The 16,580-nt window shown below is 36.9% G+C and overlaps 1 protein-coding gene across 1 annotated transcript; it reads right to left on the reverse strand.

Moving 5' to 3' along the window:
• Nucleotides 1-130: 130 nt before the first annotated feature.
• LOC115923234 (synaptonemal complex protein 2-like) lies at nucleotides 131-9,896 on the reverse strand. Its single transcript, XM_030983626.1, has 10 exons — nucleotides 9,873-9,896; nucleotides 9,215-9,370; nucleotides 8,190-8,322; nucleotides 6,921-7,021; nucleotides 4,468-4,578; nucleotides 3,830-3,918; nucleotides 2,611-2,788; nucleotides 1,842-1,891; nucleotides 872-917; nucleotides 131-142 (listed from the first exon to the last, which is right to left on the reverse strand). The coding sequence occupies exons 1-10, from the start codon at nucleotides 9,894-9,896 to the stop codon at nucleotides 131-133; spliced, it is 900 nt and encodes a 299-aa protein (XP_030839486.1).
• Between the last annotated feature and the right edge of the window lie 6,684 nt (nucleotides 9,897-16,580).

Raw genomic sequence — 16,580 nt, forward strand, 5'->3', positions numbered from 1 at the left:
GGTATCAAATTTACTTCCCTAATCTTAAATAATACCACTCTACTCAATCAGTTGAATAGACTTTTTCATCATTGCTTAATAAATGGCTTTGCCACTTATAACTATTTAAAGTACCTGCATGTAATAAACTTCACCAACCAAACTGTCAAAAGCAACTGTCATGAATAAAAAACTAATCAATTGCAAAGTCAAATTATAATCAACTAGCTGTTAACCATTGTAATGGGTTGTGCGATTGATCTTATCAAATTACACCAACTGTCAATTCACATGTAATGTAATTCCATTTTCTCCAAAAAAAACCCCGTTTGTCTGGTCTATAAGATACAAGCCCCTTCCCCCCCCCCCACCCCCCCCCCCCCCCACTCCTGTTGCATAAAACAAACTTACCATTGTCTTGATGGTAACTTTGTAATCGATAATAACTACCATACAACATTCAACAGCCAATCAAGTCAATGTTTCCATGGAAGTTAACATCACTGCTAAGTGTTATGTAACAGGGCCCTGGGGGGTGTTTTACAAAGATCCTAGGTCGAACTTAACTCGAAGTCGGACTTAAACATTATGGAGAGCCATTTGTAGCCTTAAAATACTATATATTCAAAGCACAAATTTGAGTATTTTAGACTTCTTATTTAAATTCCACATCAAGAATATGAAATCTCCTTGATAATAGAAAATATGAATGATTTGAATCAACATTTTCTGCCTTTTATAATAACTTTTATAAAACTATTTCATAGATGCTAACGGCTTTACATAATTTTTAAATCCAACTTAGAGATAAGTTCAACTTAGGATCTCTGTGAAACACCCCCCTGTACTGTTATTTTTTCCCTGGGGAAAGTTAAGAGCAAAGTTCACTCACCTCATAATCTCCCAAGAAAGCTTTCTTACATGAGTAAGAATAAACACTGTAAAATGAGAAGATGATGAAGAAAGGAAAAAATAATTTATACAGAAGGACAAAAATATTTAAGATTCGTACAAGCGTGTTGGCCTTGAAAAGTGTCATATAATTTGAAGAAAAAGATAGGCATTGCTATATAATTCCCTCTGCCCCCCCCCCCCCCCCCCCCTCTATAACATAAATTATTCTTAATCATACAGATCTGGGTCGTGTAGGTTTGATCAATAAACGATGAGCCATAGGGTGGTATTCCGGTAGCGCGTACTAAGTTAGCGCGTACTTAGTTAGTTCACACTTTTATGGAGTGCCTGTTGCAAACTAATTTACCCTGTACAGATTATTTTAATCCTTCAATGAAAAGTGTCCAAAAATTAATTTTGCAATGAAATGGGAAGAAAAAGATAATATGAGTATGAACTGAATTTCAACAAAGTCTTTGGTAGATTATCTTTGTCATGAATATTGAAGGAGGAAGATGAAACCTAGCATTCCATAGAAGTGTGAACTAAAATTCTTGTTTAGTCTGGACTTAGTCCCGGCTTAACTTATGAGAATACCACCCATAGACTTTTAAAGCTCAATATTAACCTTACAATCAATCAAAAGACTTCATAATACACGCCCCTGCTCAGTACAATAAAACTGCTCTTTATGAGAGCTTTAGAATGCATTACTCAACACAAATTATATGGTTAAGGGTTCCATAAATTGAGATGATTCAATTTCACTATAAATTGAGATAACAATAAAATACAATGAAACCTAATATATCGTCCTTGTTTTCACGAAGTGACGGTAGTGAGGAAAATCGTCACGCAAAGTGAATGCAATTTGTTTTCACTCCCGTCACTTCGTGAAAACAGCGACGATATGTTTAATTTTTGTAACATTAATATATTTATTTAAAATGAATGATTTGTAATCTCACCTTCTACCTGGGCAACTTTTATTCAAGAGGTTCAGAAATATGCGGCAGTCCTATAAAACAATAAAAACAAAATATTGTCACAAGCAGTTCAAATACAGAAATCAAGGGATCTTTAGCTCGATATGATAAACTAAGGGTTGATCATTTGGTGCGTTTAACATCCGTTTTCTGGCTTAAAATCAGCGTTTTCAAACATGTTTCAGGCAAATTTGCATAGTGATAAACGCAAGCCTGTTTTCAAACGTCTTTAGATATGGGTATATTGAAACGCTGAAAAAAATTGTGTTTTGAATGTGAGAATGAGCCACAATAACGTTTAATGAGAGATGATAAACGCAAAGCTGTTTTGAAACACACATACATATCAGACCTTCCCAGGCTAATGTCTGGTTCAGAGAAATAGCGCACGCCATGTGCGGTGGCCTAGTTGACTTCCGAGCAACGCTCTGCTTCACGGGTCAAATGGCGCAAAGCAGTTGCGCAGAGACAAGGCCTTTATTTTTAATTGTGACGAGTTGATAAACGCGACATCCCACAAATCACTTTCGTATACCATAGTGGGATTCGATATGTATGTATAGAAACGCTGTTTCTTACTTTGCAAAAGATGATAAGCTCACCCATGGATACATCATGGCTTCATAGATGTCTTGCGAACACAGAATCAGATGCACTTTTTTATATGCTCAAAGGAAGGAGCTACATTAAGTTTGCATAGATACAAATCAAAGATATGATAAAACAACCTATTGATAATAATGAATCTTACTGAATCAAACTGCTGGTCATCGATGGCTAAAAAAGCTTCACTGATGGTCCCTGAAGGAAACCATGCAGGAGACCTTCTCTTGCGTTCACTTTTCGTCACCATTCTCGCCAAGGATTCTGTGACTGCAATCTGCATCTCAAAGTCACCCGCTACTGGTAGAAATTCAGCTAGATGCTGCCTATATACAGTGAGATGTAAACATAGAAGAGTTGTCGAAAAAGGCAAAGAATGATATGTTGTGATCGAGTGGACATCTCACCGGACTGGATCACAAGGTCCGCGGTTCAAGTCTCGCCGCGGCACTAATGTCCTTTGGCAAGACATTGATCTACATTTTCCACTCTCCACCCAGGTGTTAAATGGGACCCAGTAGAATGCAAAAGTTAATGTGGTTGGATTAGCAAGTGGCGCTTGTAAAATGGTGAATGGCTGGAATGCTCCCCAGGGAGTGGAAAATGTGCATACATTGTGTTGCGGGTAAGCCTGAATTTATTTGACTTTTCAAAAGTTCTGGAAAACTTCATTTTATTAAAACAGTCATGTATTTCATGTCTCCTCACAAATTTTTGAAAGATATAAAATGAGCTGTAAAGTAAAAGTGATTATTAATGACACAGAAGTTGCTTATACTTTAAATTGACTTACCTGGTTTACTGTTTGGTAATATCCAAAACTACAGTATTAATACAGTGACAGATTTAAGAATACACAGTCCAGACGCATATATGCCGTTAGGTTTTGGCAAGTTCTTTTGGAACATTCAACATTGCCAATGCCATGGTGATGAGATATCGCATCCTTACATCATAGCATTTCAAAGAAATATAACCCGTCAAAATAAGTGATCTTTCCACAATTTGGGAAGCTCTGAAAAAATGTTAATAATTCTGAATAGAGACTAGATATGGAATATGATATAGATATGATAATTGAATGAGCTTGTAACATTGTTGATGCCACAGTGAGTTATCCAGGGGTGTTAGTGAGCACTTAATTTTTTTTTAAAGTTGTTTTTTTCCTTCAACCATGCCCCCCTTGAGTAAAAAAAATTGGGAATAATAGGGGAAAATAGGGAAGAATAGAGAAAATAAGGGGAAAATAGGGAAAATCAGGATAAAAGCGGGAAGAAAAAGAAAAATCAGGAAAAAATCAGGAAGAAAAAAATTGCGAAACCGATTTAAATCAGGTTTTATCAAGCCGGGCTTTCATATTTCCTTACATAAGCTTTGCTATGACGGGATCTTCACCGACCCAGGTCAAGTCTTCATCTTCACATCCTTCTAGCAACAGGTTCAAGGTCCTCTCCGCCTAAGAATATGAATCAATACCAGTTAACCTTGCTTTAGTGACCACCTGTCTATAAAGACCACTTTTTTTGGTTTCCCTTGAGCAGAGTTTCTAATTGAAATCTGTACTAAAGGAAGCTACATTTAAAGACCACCTGCTCATAAAGACTGATTTTCTTGTCTCCTTTGAGTGGTCTTTATATACAGATTTCACTGTATCAAATTATTCTATTCATATTTCTTCAACAAATGCCACAAAAATAACCTACACTGTACTACATTGCATTCATCATGGGATAGATACCACAGGTTTCAAGATTATTTAATTTTTTCCGGGCATGATTTATTTATATAGGTGTTAAAAGGGTTGTCATGGTTTATTAATTGTGCATTAATACCTGTAATACAGAGCATTAATGAATTGAACTAAGTTTCTGTGAAATATATGAGGACTAACTTAATGAAGTATGTAAAACTATTAAATAAAATAAAGTTTTTGGTTTTTCACTCATAAAGAATGATCAGGTTTTCATCATTAATCACGAATTGTCGATACAGTTGAAATCTTTACCTCCATTCTTGTATGGAAAATTATTTTACTGTTGATAACAAGCTTGATCAATCTTGCACAAAAGGCTTCCACTTTTAATTTTCTTGCTGCTCCACTGTATTCAGCAACATCCTATAAAAACAAAATGAAGATGGGAGGGCTGACATTAACTATATGATCACTGAAGTAAATACATGTACATGCAGGATTGTTTTGTTTTTATAGGATGTTTGTTCAATCACAAAAGTCATAAATAAATATACACATGACCACTGCACTATATATACACAAATATTTCAGAACTGTAATCTATGATGAAATGTTGTTGACATAATTATGTAAAAGCACTAAAAACTATGATTGCATTTCACATTATTTTGTTGTAAAATCCATTGGAGAAAGATAAAACTTCCATTTAAGATACTTTTCCAAAGGTTTTTTTTTTTTAAAGCTGTTCAGAGTGAAAATCTATAGTAGTGAGAACTGGTCATTGCAATACAGTTGCCCTAGCTGAAAATTCTGTTTGTGGTGTTTAAAAAGGAAAGTAGATTGGTTGTTTGACAGAGGAACATGGAACAAATCAAAACTCACAGGCTCATAAGACTGGCTTAATAACATATTTAAATTGTATGCATACTTTTAAAGAAAAGTTGTTATTGACAATCTGAAAACTTGAATGAGGCTTGCCCAATATAGCAAGAAATAAATTATGCAGACTGATTTCAAGTTGTAGTTCATTCATTTATAACAGGTTAATTATGGAATTATATGTCACTAGGTCCCTGGGAAAGAAAAATCCATAAATTTCCATACATGTATGTTAGTACCCAGGCCTATTCTCTGAAAACATATGGTCTAGTGTTCCAGATGTAGTGGTGGAGATGACTAGTTAAAAACCCTTTTCTTTCTGTGCTCATTAATTATTCACATAATACATTTCTACCCAATGTAGAAATGTATTATGTATTTGTTGCCTTGGCGATGAAATATGGAATAAACTCACTAGATCAAAAATGCATGTAAGTACACGATGGCTTAATCAGATGATCATTTAAACATGCATTTATGATGGGTTTAATACAAATATATTTTGAGCTTAAAAATGAAAGGACCTTTTGAAAAAGCTCACTTTATCAAAGCATTTACTCACACTGATTACTACATTACCATTCGATTCCAAAGTTATTAAAACTGTTTGAAACAAGTACTGACATTGATAGTTTCAAACAAAACTACCATCAAAAGATCATTTAATCTGTTAAGAGTCGGAAGGGCTTTTTACCCTGTACAAGTATATTAGCTTGTTTTATATTTTAAATATTCATTATTATTATTGTCAATTTTGTTATAAACTGGTCAATTTTTTAGATACACATACCCTTTTAATTCTGAAGTTACCTACAATCATTATTAAATATTGTACTCATGAGCTTACTTCAATTTATATTAAAATGTGTAATAATTTGATTGTAGCACATTGTTATTCATACATTTATTTAACTAGACCAGACCTGTCAACCTCTGGAGTTCAAAAACTGTATTCTTTAATCCCAAAAGTTGTATTTTACGGAAAAAGTTGTATTCTTAAAAATAAACACGGACTGTTACGCGGATCAATGCGTCTTACAGTTCCTATACATACAGGAAGAATTTTTTTAGTGGATCATTGGTTGAATATGCATGATTTCGTCACGACTGTTGGTTCGATAAACCAATGAACATCCCCAAATTGCAGATGTGAGATGCTTGAAGGATACTTTACAGGACAGAATGGGCATTTTGCCATTGAAAATGGCACACACACACAGAAAATTTTAAATTTTAAAAAAATATAAAAAATAAAAAGTTTAAATTTTTTTTTTTAAAGTTTGTTTGTTTTGTTTTGAAAATCGTATTTTATTGAGGAAAATCGTACTGTCGTATTTGTTTCTAAAAATCATACAAAGTACGACTAAATCGTACTGGTTGGCAGGTCTGCTAGACCTGATTTTTTTTTTTGACTGTGTACATTATTTCTACCACTGGTATCTATCTGTTTGCATTTTTATTTTTATTTGAAAGCCAACCCCAAGTTTTGGTTGCAGTAAAGAAATAATGATAACAAGAAGCTGAGCCTCTGTGTATACTCTGTAGATCAGGGGGGGGGGGGGTGTTTCACAAAGATCCTAAGTCAAACTTAACTCTGAATTAGACTTCAAAATTGTGGAGAGCCATTTGTAGCCTAAAAATAAAATATAGTCAATAGTGAAAATTTAAATATTTCAGACTTTTTATAGATTCCACATAACGAATGTGGAATCTCCTTGATAATAGAAATCATGAATAATTTGAATCAACATTTTATGCCTTTTAAAATAACTTTTAAAAAAAAATTCATATATGTTAAAAGCTTTCCATAATTGTTAAGTCCAACTTAGAGATAATTTCAACTTAGGATCTTTGTAAAACACCCCCCCCCCCAGTGATATACTCACATTGATAGTTTCGAACAAGACTTCCATCAAATGATCGGCTTCGGGACGAGCTTCTCTTCCATTCTGGGAAACATGTCTCTTGGTCTCTTCAAACACAAACACTGAAACCAAAACAGTGCATTGTAAAATAACTTGCACTTTTAAGAGTTATAGTAGATATTTTGAATGAAAGTGCCAGTTCGATTTTCTTCACTATTAAAATGAAATTTAGAAAATAGGCATTTAAACAGTCACAAAAGTCTTAGCCATTTAATAGCTACTAGGAGTATAAAACATGTATTTACCAGAAGTAAAGATAATTTATTTACCTGTAGTAAAACAAGAAATCAAGACAAGGCTATTACTAGTAAAGTTTATATACAATGTTTGATCTTGTAATCTGAATGTTTTCCTTTCCAATGGTACACATGAAATCTAATCACAGTCAGTATTTTTTTTATTATTTAGAAGTTTTCTCTTCTTTTTTCCTGTGGTCTGTTGAGACTCGAGAGCCGGAAAAACATTAATTCTGTGTTCAGCTGTACCTCTCAAGGAGAATTCAACACCATTTGTGTGTTTACCCAATAATGGGTGTTGTCAATCACCAGGATTAGCATTCAGTTTTATGACCAACAAGATTTATGTATAAGGCCTAAAAAAAAAAACTTGTTGTATTTCCCTTTGGGTGCCAAAACATGGGTCGGTCGGTCAGAATTTTTTATTTTTTTTGCCCTCTTTGGGCCGATATTTTTCAGATTTGAATTTTTGGGCTAATATTTCTCAGATTTTAATCATTCCAAGTTGATATCTTTTTCACCTCATAATTATCCATGGTTTGCACGAGTGAGAATTTTGGAATAGTTTGATTTTATGCATTTATATCCCATTTAAACAAACAAAATACAAATGTTTTATTCATTAATAAAAGAAAATCTAAAAAACGGTTAAATTAAAAAAAAACTTTTTTAAAATGCCGACCGTAGATTTTCAGATTTTTGGGTCGGTCGCAAAGGGCAATACAACAAGTTTTTATTTTAGGCCTAATGCTCTACATTTTCCACCGATCTCTCCATATCAAATCATTATCTTACATTACCTCACAAGAAGAATCTCTGAGGGACTAGGGGGTATTTCTTGACGGGACCACGGGTTGCTGTGTGCGTGACTTGTACACCCATTAATTTACACAAAGTCTAGTGACCTACTGCACATGGAAACTGACTACATCTCCCTTTAACCCCTTACTAGCTCTAAACAGATGACATCTCCTTTTTTTATCTGTACATTTACCTAGCATTTCAGTGAGTCCGTTGTCCAAGAGCACAGAGAGATTGTCTGACTCCCCTTCCTGTGTAGAAACTGCGATGTGTTTGATGACCAACACCATGATTTCAACCTGCCAGAACCTCTGGCATGGCAGTTGCTACAACAAATAGAAAGCAACAAAAGCATTATTCAGAAAGAGTTGAGGATTCAAAAAGCCATCTGAGATAATTTACTTCTGCCACAACCTCTGGTTGCTAAAGGGCAGGTCCAAGCTATTTGGATTGTGACATACAGGACATTCAGAGACTTTAAACAAGAAATAACAACAGATGAAATTAATTAAGCACATTAATTACATTAAAAATTAATTAAAAAATTAGTCAGAACTAAAACTTTCCACAAATGAACTAGCCCATACTAGCTACAGACTCATACCAAAAGATAGCCATATAAATAATTTCATCTGTTGTTATTTCTTGTTTAAAGTCTCTGAATGTCCCGTACGTCACAATCCAAATAGCTTGGACCTGCCCTACAACGAAAGAGATAAAACCTGGCGTTCTTCAGCAAATCATCAGCACAACTATCTTTGTTCATAAACTGTTACCAGAACACGCCAGAAATATTGGCAAGGCAGTTACTACAACTAAAAAGAAGCACAATTTAGCGATCATCAATGCAACATGGACCAAACACTATACCTTCCTTAATCTCCTAACCCTAAAATTAAGATAAAACACAACTCTAACCCTAACCCTATCTGTGATGAAATAAAGCCTAGGGCATCGTTTCACGACACCCTCATATTAAAGTACAAGCTCTCCGTCATCCCATTGAACATGTGTATTATGCTTTACACGCATTTGAATAGGCTGTTGGCAAGTATCGTGAAACAATGCCCAGAGCAATTGTCACCAAACGCATTTGAATGGGTTGTTGGCAAACTTGTACTTATGACAGTATCGTGAAACAATGCCCAGAGCGATAAGCAGATCACCAATGCTTTGGGATTTAATATAATACACATCATAACACCAAACTATACATACTTCTTGTATGGTGGTGATCAGTTTCCTCATCATTTCCACACTGCATGTCTGTTCACTGGGTTGATCTTGGCTGCTCCCTTTCAGATCTTGTAGCGTGCTCTCGATGCGTTTGAAGTAGGAGAGACCATGCTGGTCGCAGAGCACAGCTGCCTCCAGCTAGTGAGAAAATGGAGGGGTGCATGGACAATCATTACTTCAAATAAAAAGAACTTCAAAAAATGCTTGTGCACTGTAATGGCAGCCATGCTAAAGCCAGGGTAATAATAATGATGCGCCAGGAGTGGCAATGTGCAGATATGAGCGCTATAAAAGACTCCACAACTATTATTATTATTAATACACTTTATATCAATGAAGTTTTACTGTGACAACATGTGCTGTTATACAAAAACCTACAGAATTTTGATTAGATGACAATGAACTAGAAACAGGTTCCAGTAGAATATGTTAGTTAGAACAGAGTTCTACCTAATTAGGTGAATAAAAATATCATGTTAGAAAAATTGAAATATTTTCAACATTTGTAAAATCATAATACAATAGATAATTATTTTGTTAATGTACATATACATGTACATGTATATGGAAATAATAATAAAAATGCACTTTCAAAAAATCATCCTTAACAAAAAAGTCCCAGAGAAAGTTGGTAACTGGCCAGAACTGTCCCATCAGCAATCATGGACAGTGTAAAATTTGGAATGATATGAAAATTGTCATTATCTGGCTTGTGTATTTGACGCATTACATGAGGAATAAAAGAGTGATTTCCTTTAATATTCATTATTTAATTCATCTATTCTATGTGCTTTTACCATGATTTTTATTATGGATATGTGGACAAGCAAATCTAAATTTTTCCTCAACATCTGCAAATTTCTAAATTTCCTTTGATTTTTTTCTTCAACCACATGCTATTATTCAACGTTTGTTTCTTCATCAAAATTGTTAATTTTGAAATCAATGTAAATGGTTTATAAATTATGTAAAAATAATGTGATAACAATTTGCAGATGTAATGTTTCAGTATAAATGATAGAGGCCTTTATTTAGTTTATTATCATCTGACATGGTGAAGTACCAAATCATAACATCTAAAGAGTACAATGTCATGTACTGTATACGGTTACATGTCTGAAAATCAACACTGCATAGACCACTTACCATTGTTCCAGCCTTGTATGAAGTAGTGCTAACTGGCATTTTGAAGAGCCCTCTAGTATATCGAGCTACAAAAGTGAGGTGGCGAGTCAGAAATGGGTTGTGCAAATATCAGCACCTATGAAGTGGTAAAAAAAATACAAATAAAATATAAACTGATATGATAATAGGTCCTTAATTATCTTTGGAAAGCAGGGAAGTATCGGTAGCTAGAGCATTTCACCAGCCCTCCCCTATATACTGTACTGTAAGTGCATGAAAATCTGTTAGTAGGGTGTCTGAACGATTTTTCAATTTTCAATTTGGGATCGTTTTTCACCATTTTTGTTTGATATTTGAATAAAAAATGATATCAGAATAATACATTTCAAATTTCAAGTCTCACCGATGTTTCTATCAAAAGTAACAGCCCCTCCAAAACGCTGGTATATTATTATCATTTTGGTCAAAATCGACGAAAAAGACGTCCACGCAGAGTGATGTTGTTTTGCTAAATTTAGCCAAACAGCTGTATCGCGCGATATGCAAGCGTATGCATATTGTACGCATGCTGCTAAGCCAATCCGCGACTTGCAGCTTGAGCTACGCTGTCTCCGCGACATGTGCCATTGACTAGTATGGTTGGCGTTCGTCGCACAAAAAACTCGGAAGTGAATGCACGTTATAGTCAATGGCAATATCGCGGAGATGTCTCCGCGATATTGCCATTGACTATAACGTGTATTCACTTCCGGGTTCTATGGCGGGAACGGCCACCCATACTTTCATTCACTATAAGCGCACATGTTACGCGATGTAACCATGGTTTGGACTGAGCGGAGCTCACGCCTCCCTAATTAGCTGATTCCAAAAATGTGGGAAGGGTATTTTCAAACTGTTATAACAAATGATCCCTTGGGGCTAGCGAAAAAAAAGCATCTGGATATTATCCTTACGTCTAGCCCTGCTTAAGCCGCGGGGCGGCAGCTCAGGAAAGTGGCAAATTTTGGAGCTAGGATGCAAACAACATTTCAATCGCTGTTTTGACCAAGATATTTTTAGAATTCTGGGGGTGGCCCCCGATGGGGAATATGGAGAAAAACCTGCTCTTTCATATGACACCTCATTTATTGAGTTTCACCTTCAGGATCATTTGTTATAAAGGTTTGAATTTCAAATTTTTTCATAAAATCATTGACCAATTTTGGATGGTCGCGCAATGCACGTAGACCACATAGGGAAGCGTACAATCTCTATGGGAAGGGTTTTAGCACACAACATTGGGTGCGCGATCAGACACCCTACTGTTAGTAAATACAGACTCTAGATTAGAATCTTGCCGGCAAATAAGGTGACATAGAAAACTCCTCATTCACTTGCAAGTTGTTACGCCACAGTCAAAGTCGATAAAGGTAAAGAAAAGTCTATAACGTCAAAGTCTAAAGGAAGACAAATTAGGAGTTGATCTAGGCTCTGAAGGTTCTAGATCTAACGTTACACCTTTTTCTTCTTTCAAGAAACAAATTCAATTGATCTAGATCTATGATCTTGGAGATGGTCTAGAAAGTAAAATCTAAAATCTAATATTTTTTTGTTGAGTAGACTTATTATAGATCTAGAACTAGAGGTCGAGTTCACGTTTAGACTAAACTCAAAATTGTGCATCACACTCAAGTCAAGATTAAAAAATGTGTAACTTTAGTATTACGGTCTACTATTTAAGTTTTTAAGTCAGGCTCTCAAATCTAAAGAATTAGATCTAGAATTAGATCTTCTTTTTTTCATCTTCTTCTTGCCCATTGCTTTGGACTTTGTTTCATTGCAGATCATCTAGAATATGCTCCCAGCACCCCCCCCCCCCCTTTCAGCATAAGTCCGGTGTGTAAAGTCAATACGGGCAGATCTTTTTCTTTGTCCCTTCGTTCCCGGAGGGGGGGGGGGGGGGGGGGGTAACGGTAGATATAGTATCAGGGATGAAAGTGAGCACTAAAAAAAAATTAAAAGAAGAGAATTCGCGGGAAAAAAATGAAATCGAACAACATTCCCCCTTTTTGAGTAAGAAAATTGGGAAGAATAGAGAAAAATCTGGAAAAATAAGGAAAATTTGGATAAAATCGGGAAGAAATCAGAAAAAAAAAAAAATCGGGAAACCTATTTAAATCGGGTAATTATCAGGCCTGCTCTGTCCATAAATTTGGCTACATCATGAAGATAGGAACGACTTATTTCGCATGCAGGCACACACATCATACTTGCAATTTGCAAAGACTCTGGGAAGACTTCCTTCAGGCTTCAGTTTTGCGACAACCACCCAAATTGAAAAAAATGGGTAGACTACAGGCACAGCTTAGAATCATGTAGATCTATCTAATAATAATATGATATATAAAACATAATAAATAGGGTTAGGGTTAGAGAGGCTAGATGCCAATAGAAAATTGAAACTGAGTGAAACTGAAGTGAAAGTGAAACTGTGTGTGTGAGCAACGTGCGTGACGTTTTGCTCATTCTTTTCTGACCCCCTCACCCTGGTCCCTGCACAGAATTTTTGTCTCAAACTTAAACTTAATTGATTCTCTTATTTGTAAACTCTATGCTTTTTTTTTAAACCAACTTGACGCCTGTGTGGATTTTTCCTTTCAAGGCGCAAGCGAGGTTTGTGCATATTTGCATAGCCGGAGGGGCTCCGCGCTTGACTCCACCACACAAACACACACCGACTCCAACAACCATCTGCAGCTAGCATGCGCCTGGCCTGGCGCTGCCCGAAACTCTGGCTGTGCTCCTTGCACACCCCGTTGGTTGCGCATGCCCATCCATCACAGCTCGTCTAGCTCCCTTCATCTCACGACAGTCAGCAGTGATACCCACTCAATTTACAAATCTCTTGTTAGACCAATATGAAAAATCATAGTGTATAACAATACAATACATTTACTTTTAACGACAGGGCTAACTTACCAACTCTGCATTTCGGCAAACAATCGGGCTTGAGACTTGACAAGTTCACTCACAATTTTTCATCGCCAGCCATCTTGAGATTATGAAGGCCGTTAACATTTTCGTTTGAGAAAGGTAGATCAATAAATAAAAACTGAAGGGATATGCTATTGAAGTTTTATTTCAAATAATTCTTTATATTAAAAAATCTATCAATAATAAGAAAACATATTTACGAAAAAGAAATAAAGATAACAGTATCTGATAAATCCATATGACTCAAAAGCTGGGTGGATTCTAACTACGCAGGAAATAGCACCCCTATAAAATAATGGTTTAGTCTAAAACTTTGGTCCAATGAAGCGCGCGTACCTTTTGCACATAAAATGTGTTACAGGCGATTGATCGACCGTCTGCAAACAGCCTTCTACTTCTATGGTAATACATCAACGCCTGTTCAGCATCTAGATGAGGGTAATATACAGCTCTATGCGGTCCCGCCCCCCCCCCCCCCCCCCCCCCCCCCCCCCTCAGAGGTCGGAATGACCGCATGCGTGTTGCCAAAATGTCTGGTAAAGGGGTACTTTTCGTGCGACAAAGTCCGGCCCGAGAATTGTAAAAAAAGGGTGTATTTGACTTTTCACCCGGAGATTTCTTTAAAAAGGGGGTGTTTTTCTTTTTTTTTCTCTCATCTCTTTGGACTCCTGAGAAATTATTCCGAATTTAGGGGGGTACATTGAGCATTTTTCCTGATTTAGGGGGGTCTCCAAGGCAGGAAAAGCACGCGAAAAGCCCGCGAAAGGGGGTTCGGAAATGTTGGCAGTCCTCAGATAGGGGGTGCTTTCAAAAAAAGGGTACGAGCATATGCGTACCCTAAATAACACTGAGTGGGGGGGCCGGGTATGCGGTACAGTTCTGATTTGTTAAGAAGATTTGGTAAGAAGGAAATGATATCAAAGGCTCCCATAAATTTATAGCCACCTTGAACTGCTCCTTAGCCCTGCATACAGAAATCATTCAAACAGAGGGGCGGGTCCAGGGGCGGATTCAGGGCGGATCCAGGCCGGGGCGCTTTTTTTCCCCTTCCGATCAAAAATAGCAGGAAAAAAGCCAAGAAATATTCACATAAATGTTCGGTTAACGCATTCCGAAATAGTATGAGCATCTTAAAGTAAAGGCTTGGCACTCGCGGAATTAAAAAGTCGTACATTTTACGCCCCCCCCCCCCCTTGGATTATCCTGGATCCGCTCCTGCACTTTTTATGTATTTTTAATACAACAATATTAAGAGGAAATTAGGATGGTCCCAGGTAAGGCAATCCCTAATCATGATTATTATCAGAAAACAGTGGACAGGCATATAATTTTCCCAAGGGGCACTTTTCGGGAATCTAGCGACTCCTTAGGTCCTTCCAGATTCACCGTCGCGGGCGAGGAAAGGAATGCAAATAAACTAACCACCCCGACCTCCTTCTTCTTATGTGTCTTACTTTTTAATTATCTCTCACCAGCTCAATTTTTCTCTTTTCCAGTAAGAGCGCGGGCGACGTTTTGCTGAAGGGATCCGACTGTACAATGCCAGATTAAATACCCAAAGAGAAGGTAACATGAAAGATCACTAGTACCGGTATTGTATACCAGTAGCGGATCCAGGGGGCCCGGGGGCCCGACCCCCCCCCCCCCCCCGGAAAAAATGTGTATTTTTACATTTTTTAACGTCAATTTTACCTTTTAACTTGAGGGTCAAAAAAAAATAGTGCTCACTCCTTCCCCCCCCCCCCCTGCCAATGCTCATTTCTGACTTATACGAACTACGCATTTTATCGCATTAAAAAAAAAAAAGGATTATTTGAAATTTTGAACAGAATCTTCTTTTTCCGGAATTTGTTTTTTGTTCCCTCAGCCTCATTACTTCTTTCAATGATTCGCTTCATCTTAGCCTGTACTTATCTTTGCTTATTAAAACCAATACGTCGTTTTCATGAGAATATATTTAGATGCATTGGTTGGGGCTGCATAAAGTCTTTCCCCCCCCCCCCTCCCACATACACACAATCTTCCTTTTGTTGAAAACAGTGGTGAGAGGTGGCACCTGAGAAGGACAAAGCCCCCATCCACCCCTCCACCTCTCTCTCTCTCTCTATCCCTTTTCTCTCTATTACTCTCTTTCTCTCTCTCTCTCTCTCTCTCTCTCTTCTTTCTCTCTCTCTCTCTCTCTCTCTCTATTTACCTTCCCCCGATCAAAAATTTTTACTTTCCAAGTTACCAGTCAGCTTCTGTATTATAATTGTGAACGACGGTGCCGCCACTGAATTATAATTATAATCGCTGAATAATAATCGCCCACGCCCCACCTTTTGTACCCATATTACATGTTGGGACATCTTCGTTAAAAAAAATCATTGTAGATTACCAAGCGAGTGATAGCACATGCCACTTATACTCCACCTGTAATTGATCCCATATGGTCGATGAAAAAAATAATTTATGCTGGTATATGCCTGTCATGTGGGCCTTGCTAATATTCAGCACTATATTACTTTTATGCCGGGGAGATCAATATTGAAATACACCGCATGAGAAAGAAAATATGCACACACATTATAACAACGTGCCTCCCCTTACTAGTACACTCCAGTCAGGTGGTGGGTTTGGATGTGTGGTACCGGTATGAAGGGAATAGTATACATGCCATTGTTATAGTCATGCAGTATCATCTCTGGAAACTATATAAGACTGCTGTTCAGCAACCAATACCAAATAAAACTTCGTGTTATCCGTGTTGAATACTCGTCGTTTGTCAAAAACGACAGGTCTAATTTGTGGGAATTCTGTTGGACGATATTCTTCGGATCTGGAAATAGGTGGATCCTGTTGCGGATCGAACTCAGCTCCGTATTGTACCGTTTCAAAGGAATCCGCCACCTCCTGAGCTTTCCTCCAAAAATACAACCCTTAACGATGACCGTGGAATTAACGAGCATGTCTTCAAAATCGTAACATTTATGAAATTCTTCGTGACAACTTTACTCTTTGATTTGAGAAAAGAAGCAGAATCTCAATCGGATCTGTAAAACTCTTAACCCGGAACGGATTCGGGCATCATTCATTCGCCATTCACAGTGGTTCGCTTTTGCACAACGATTTTCTTTCTCCATAATTATTCAAGAAAGATCCGAGTTCGGATGTCATTTACTTTAGATACACCGAGCAGATTATGCACCAACAAATTTGTTATGATGCCATTGAAATGAATACATTAGTTTTGTGCAAATGGATCTCGGAC

This window comes from Strongylocentrotus purpuratus, unplaced genomic scaffold, assembly GCF_000002235.5.
Source record: "Strongylocentrotus purpuratus isolate Spur 01 unplaced genomic scaffold, Spur_5.0 spur5_scaffold_13, whole genome shotgun sequence".
NCBI lineage: Eukaryota > Metazoa > Echinodermata > Echinoidea > Camarodonta > Strongylocentrotidae > Strongylocentrotus > Strongylocentrotus purpuratus.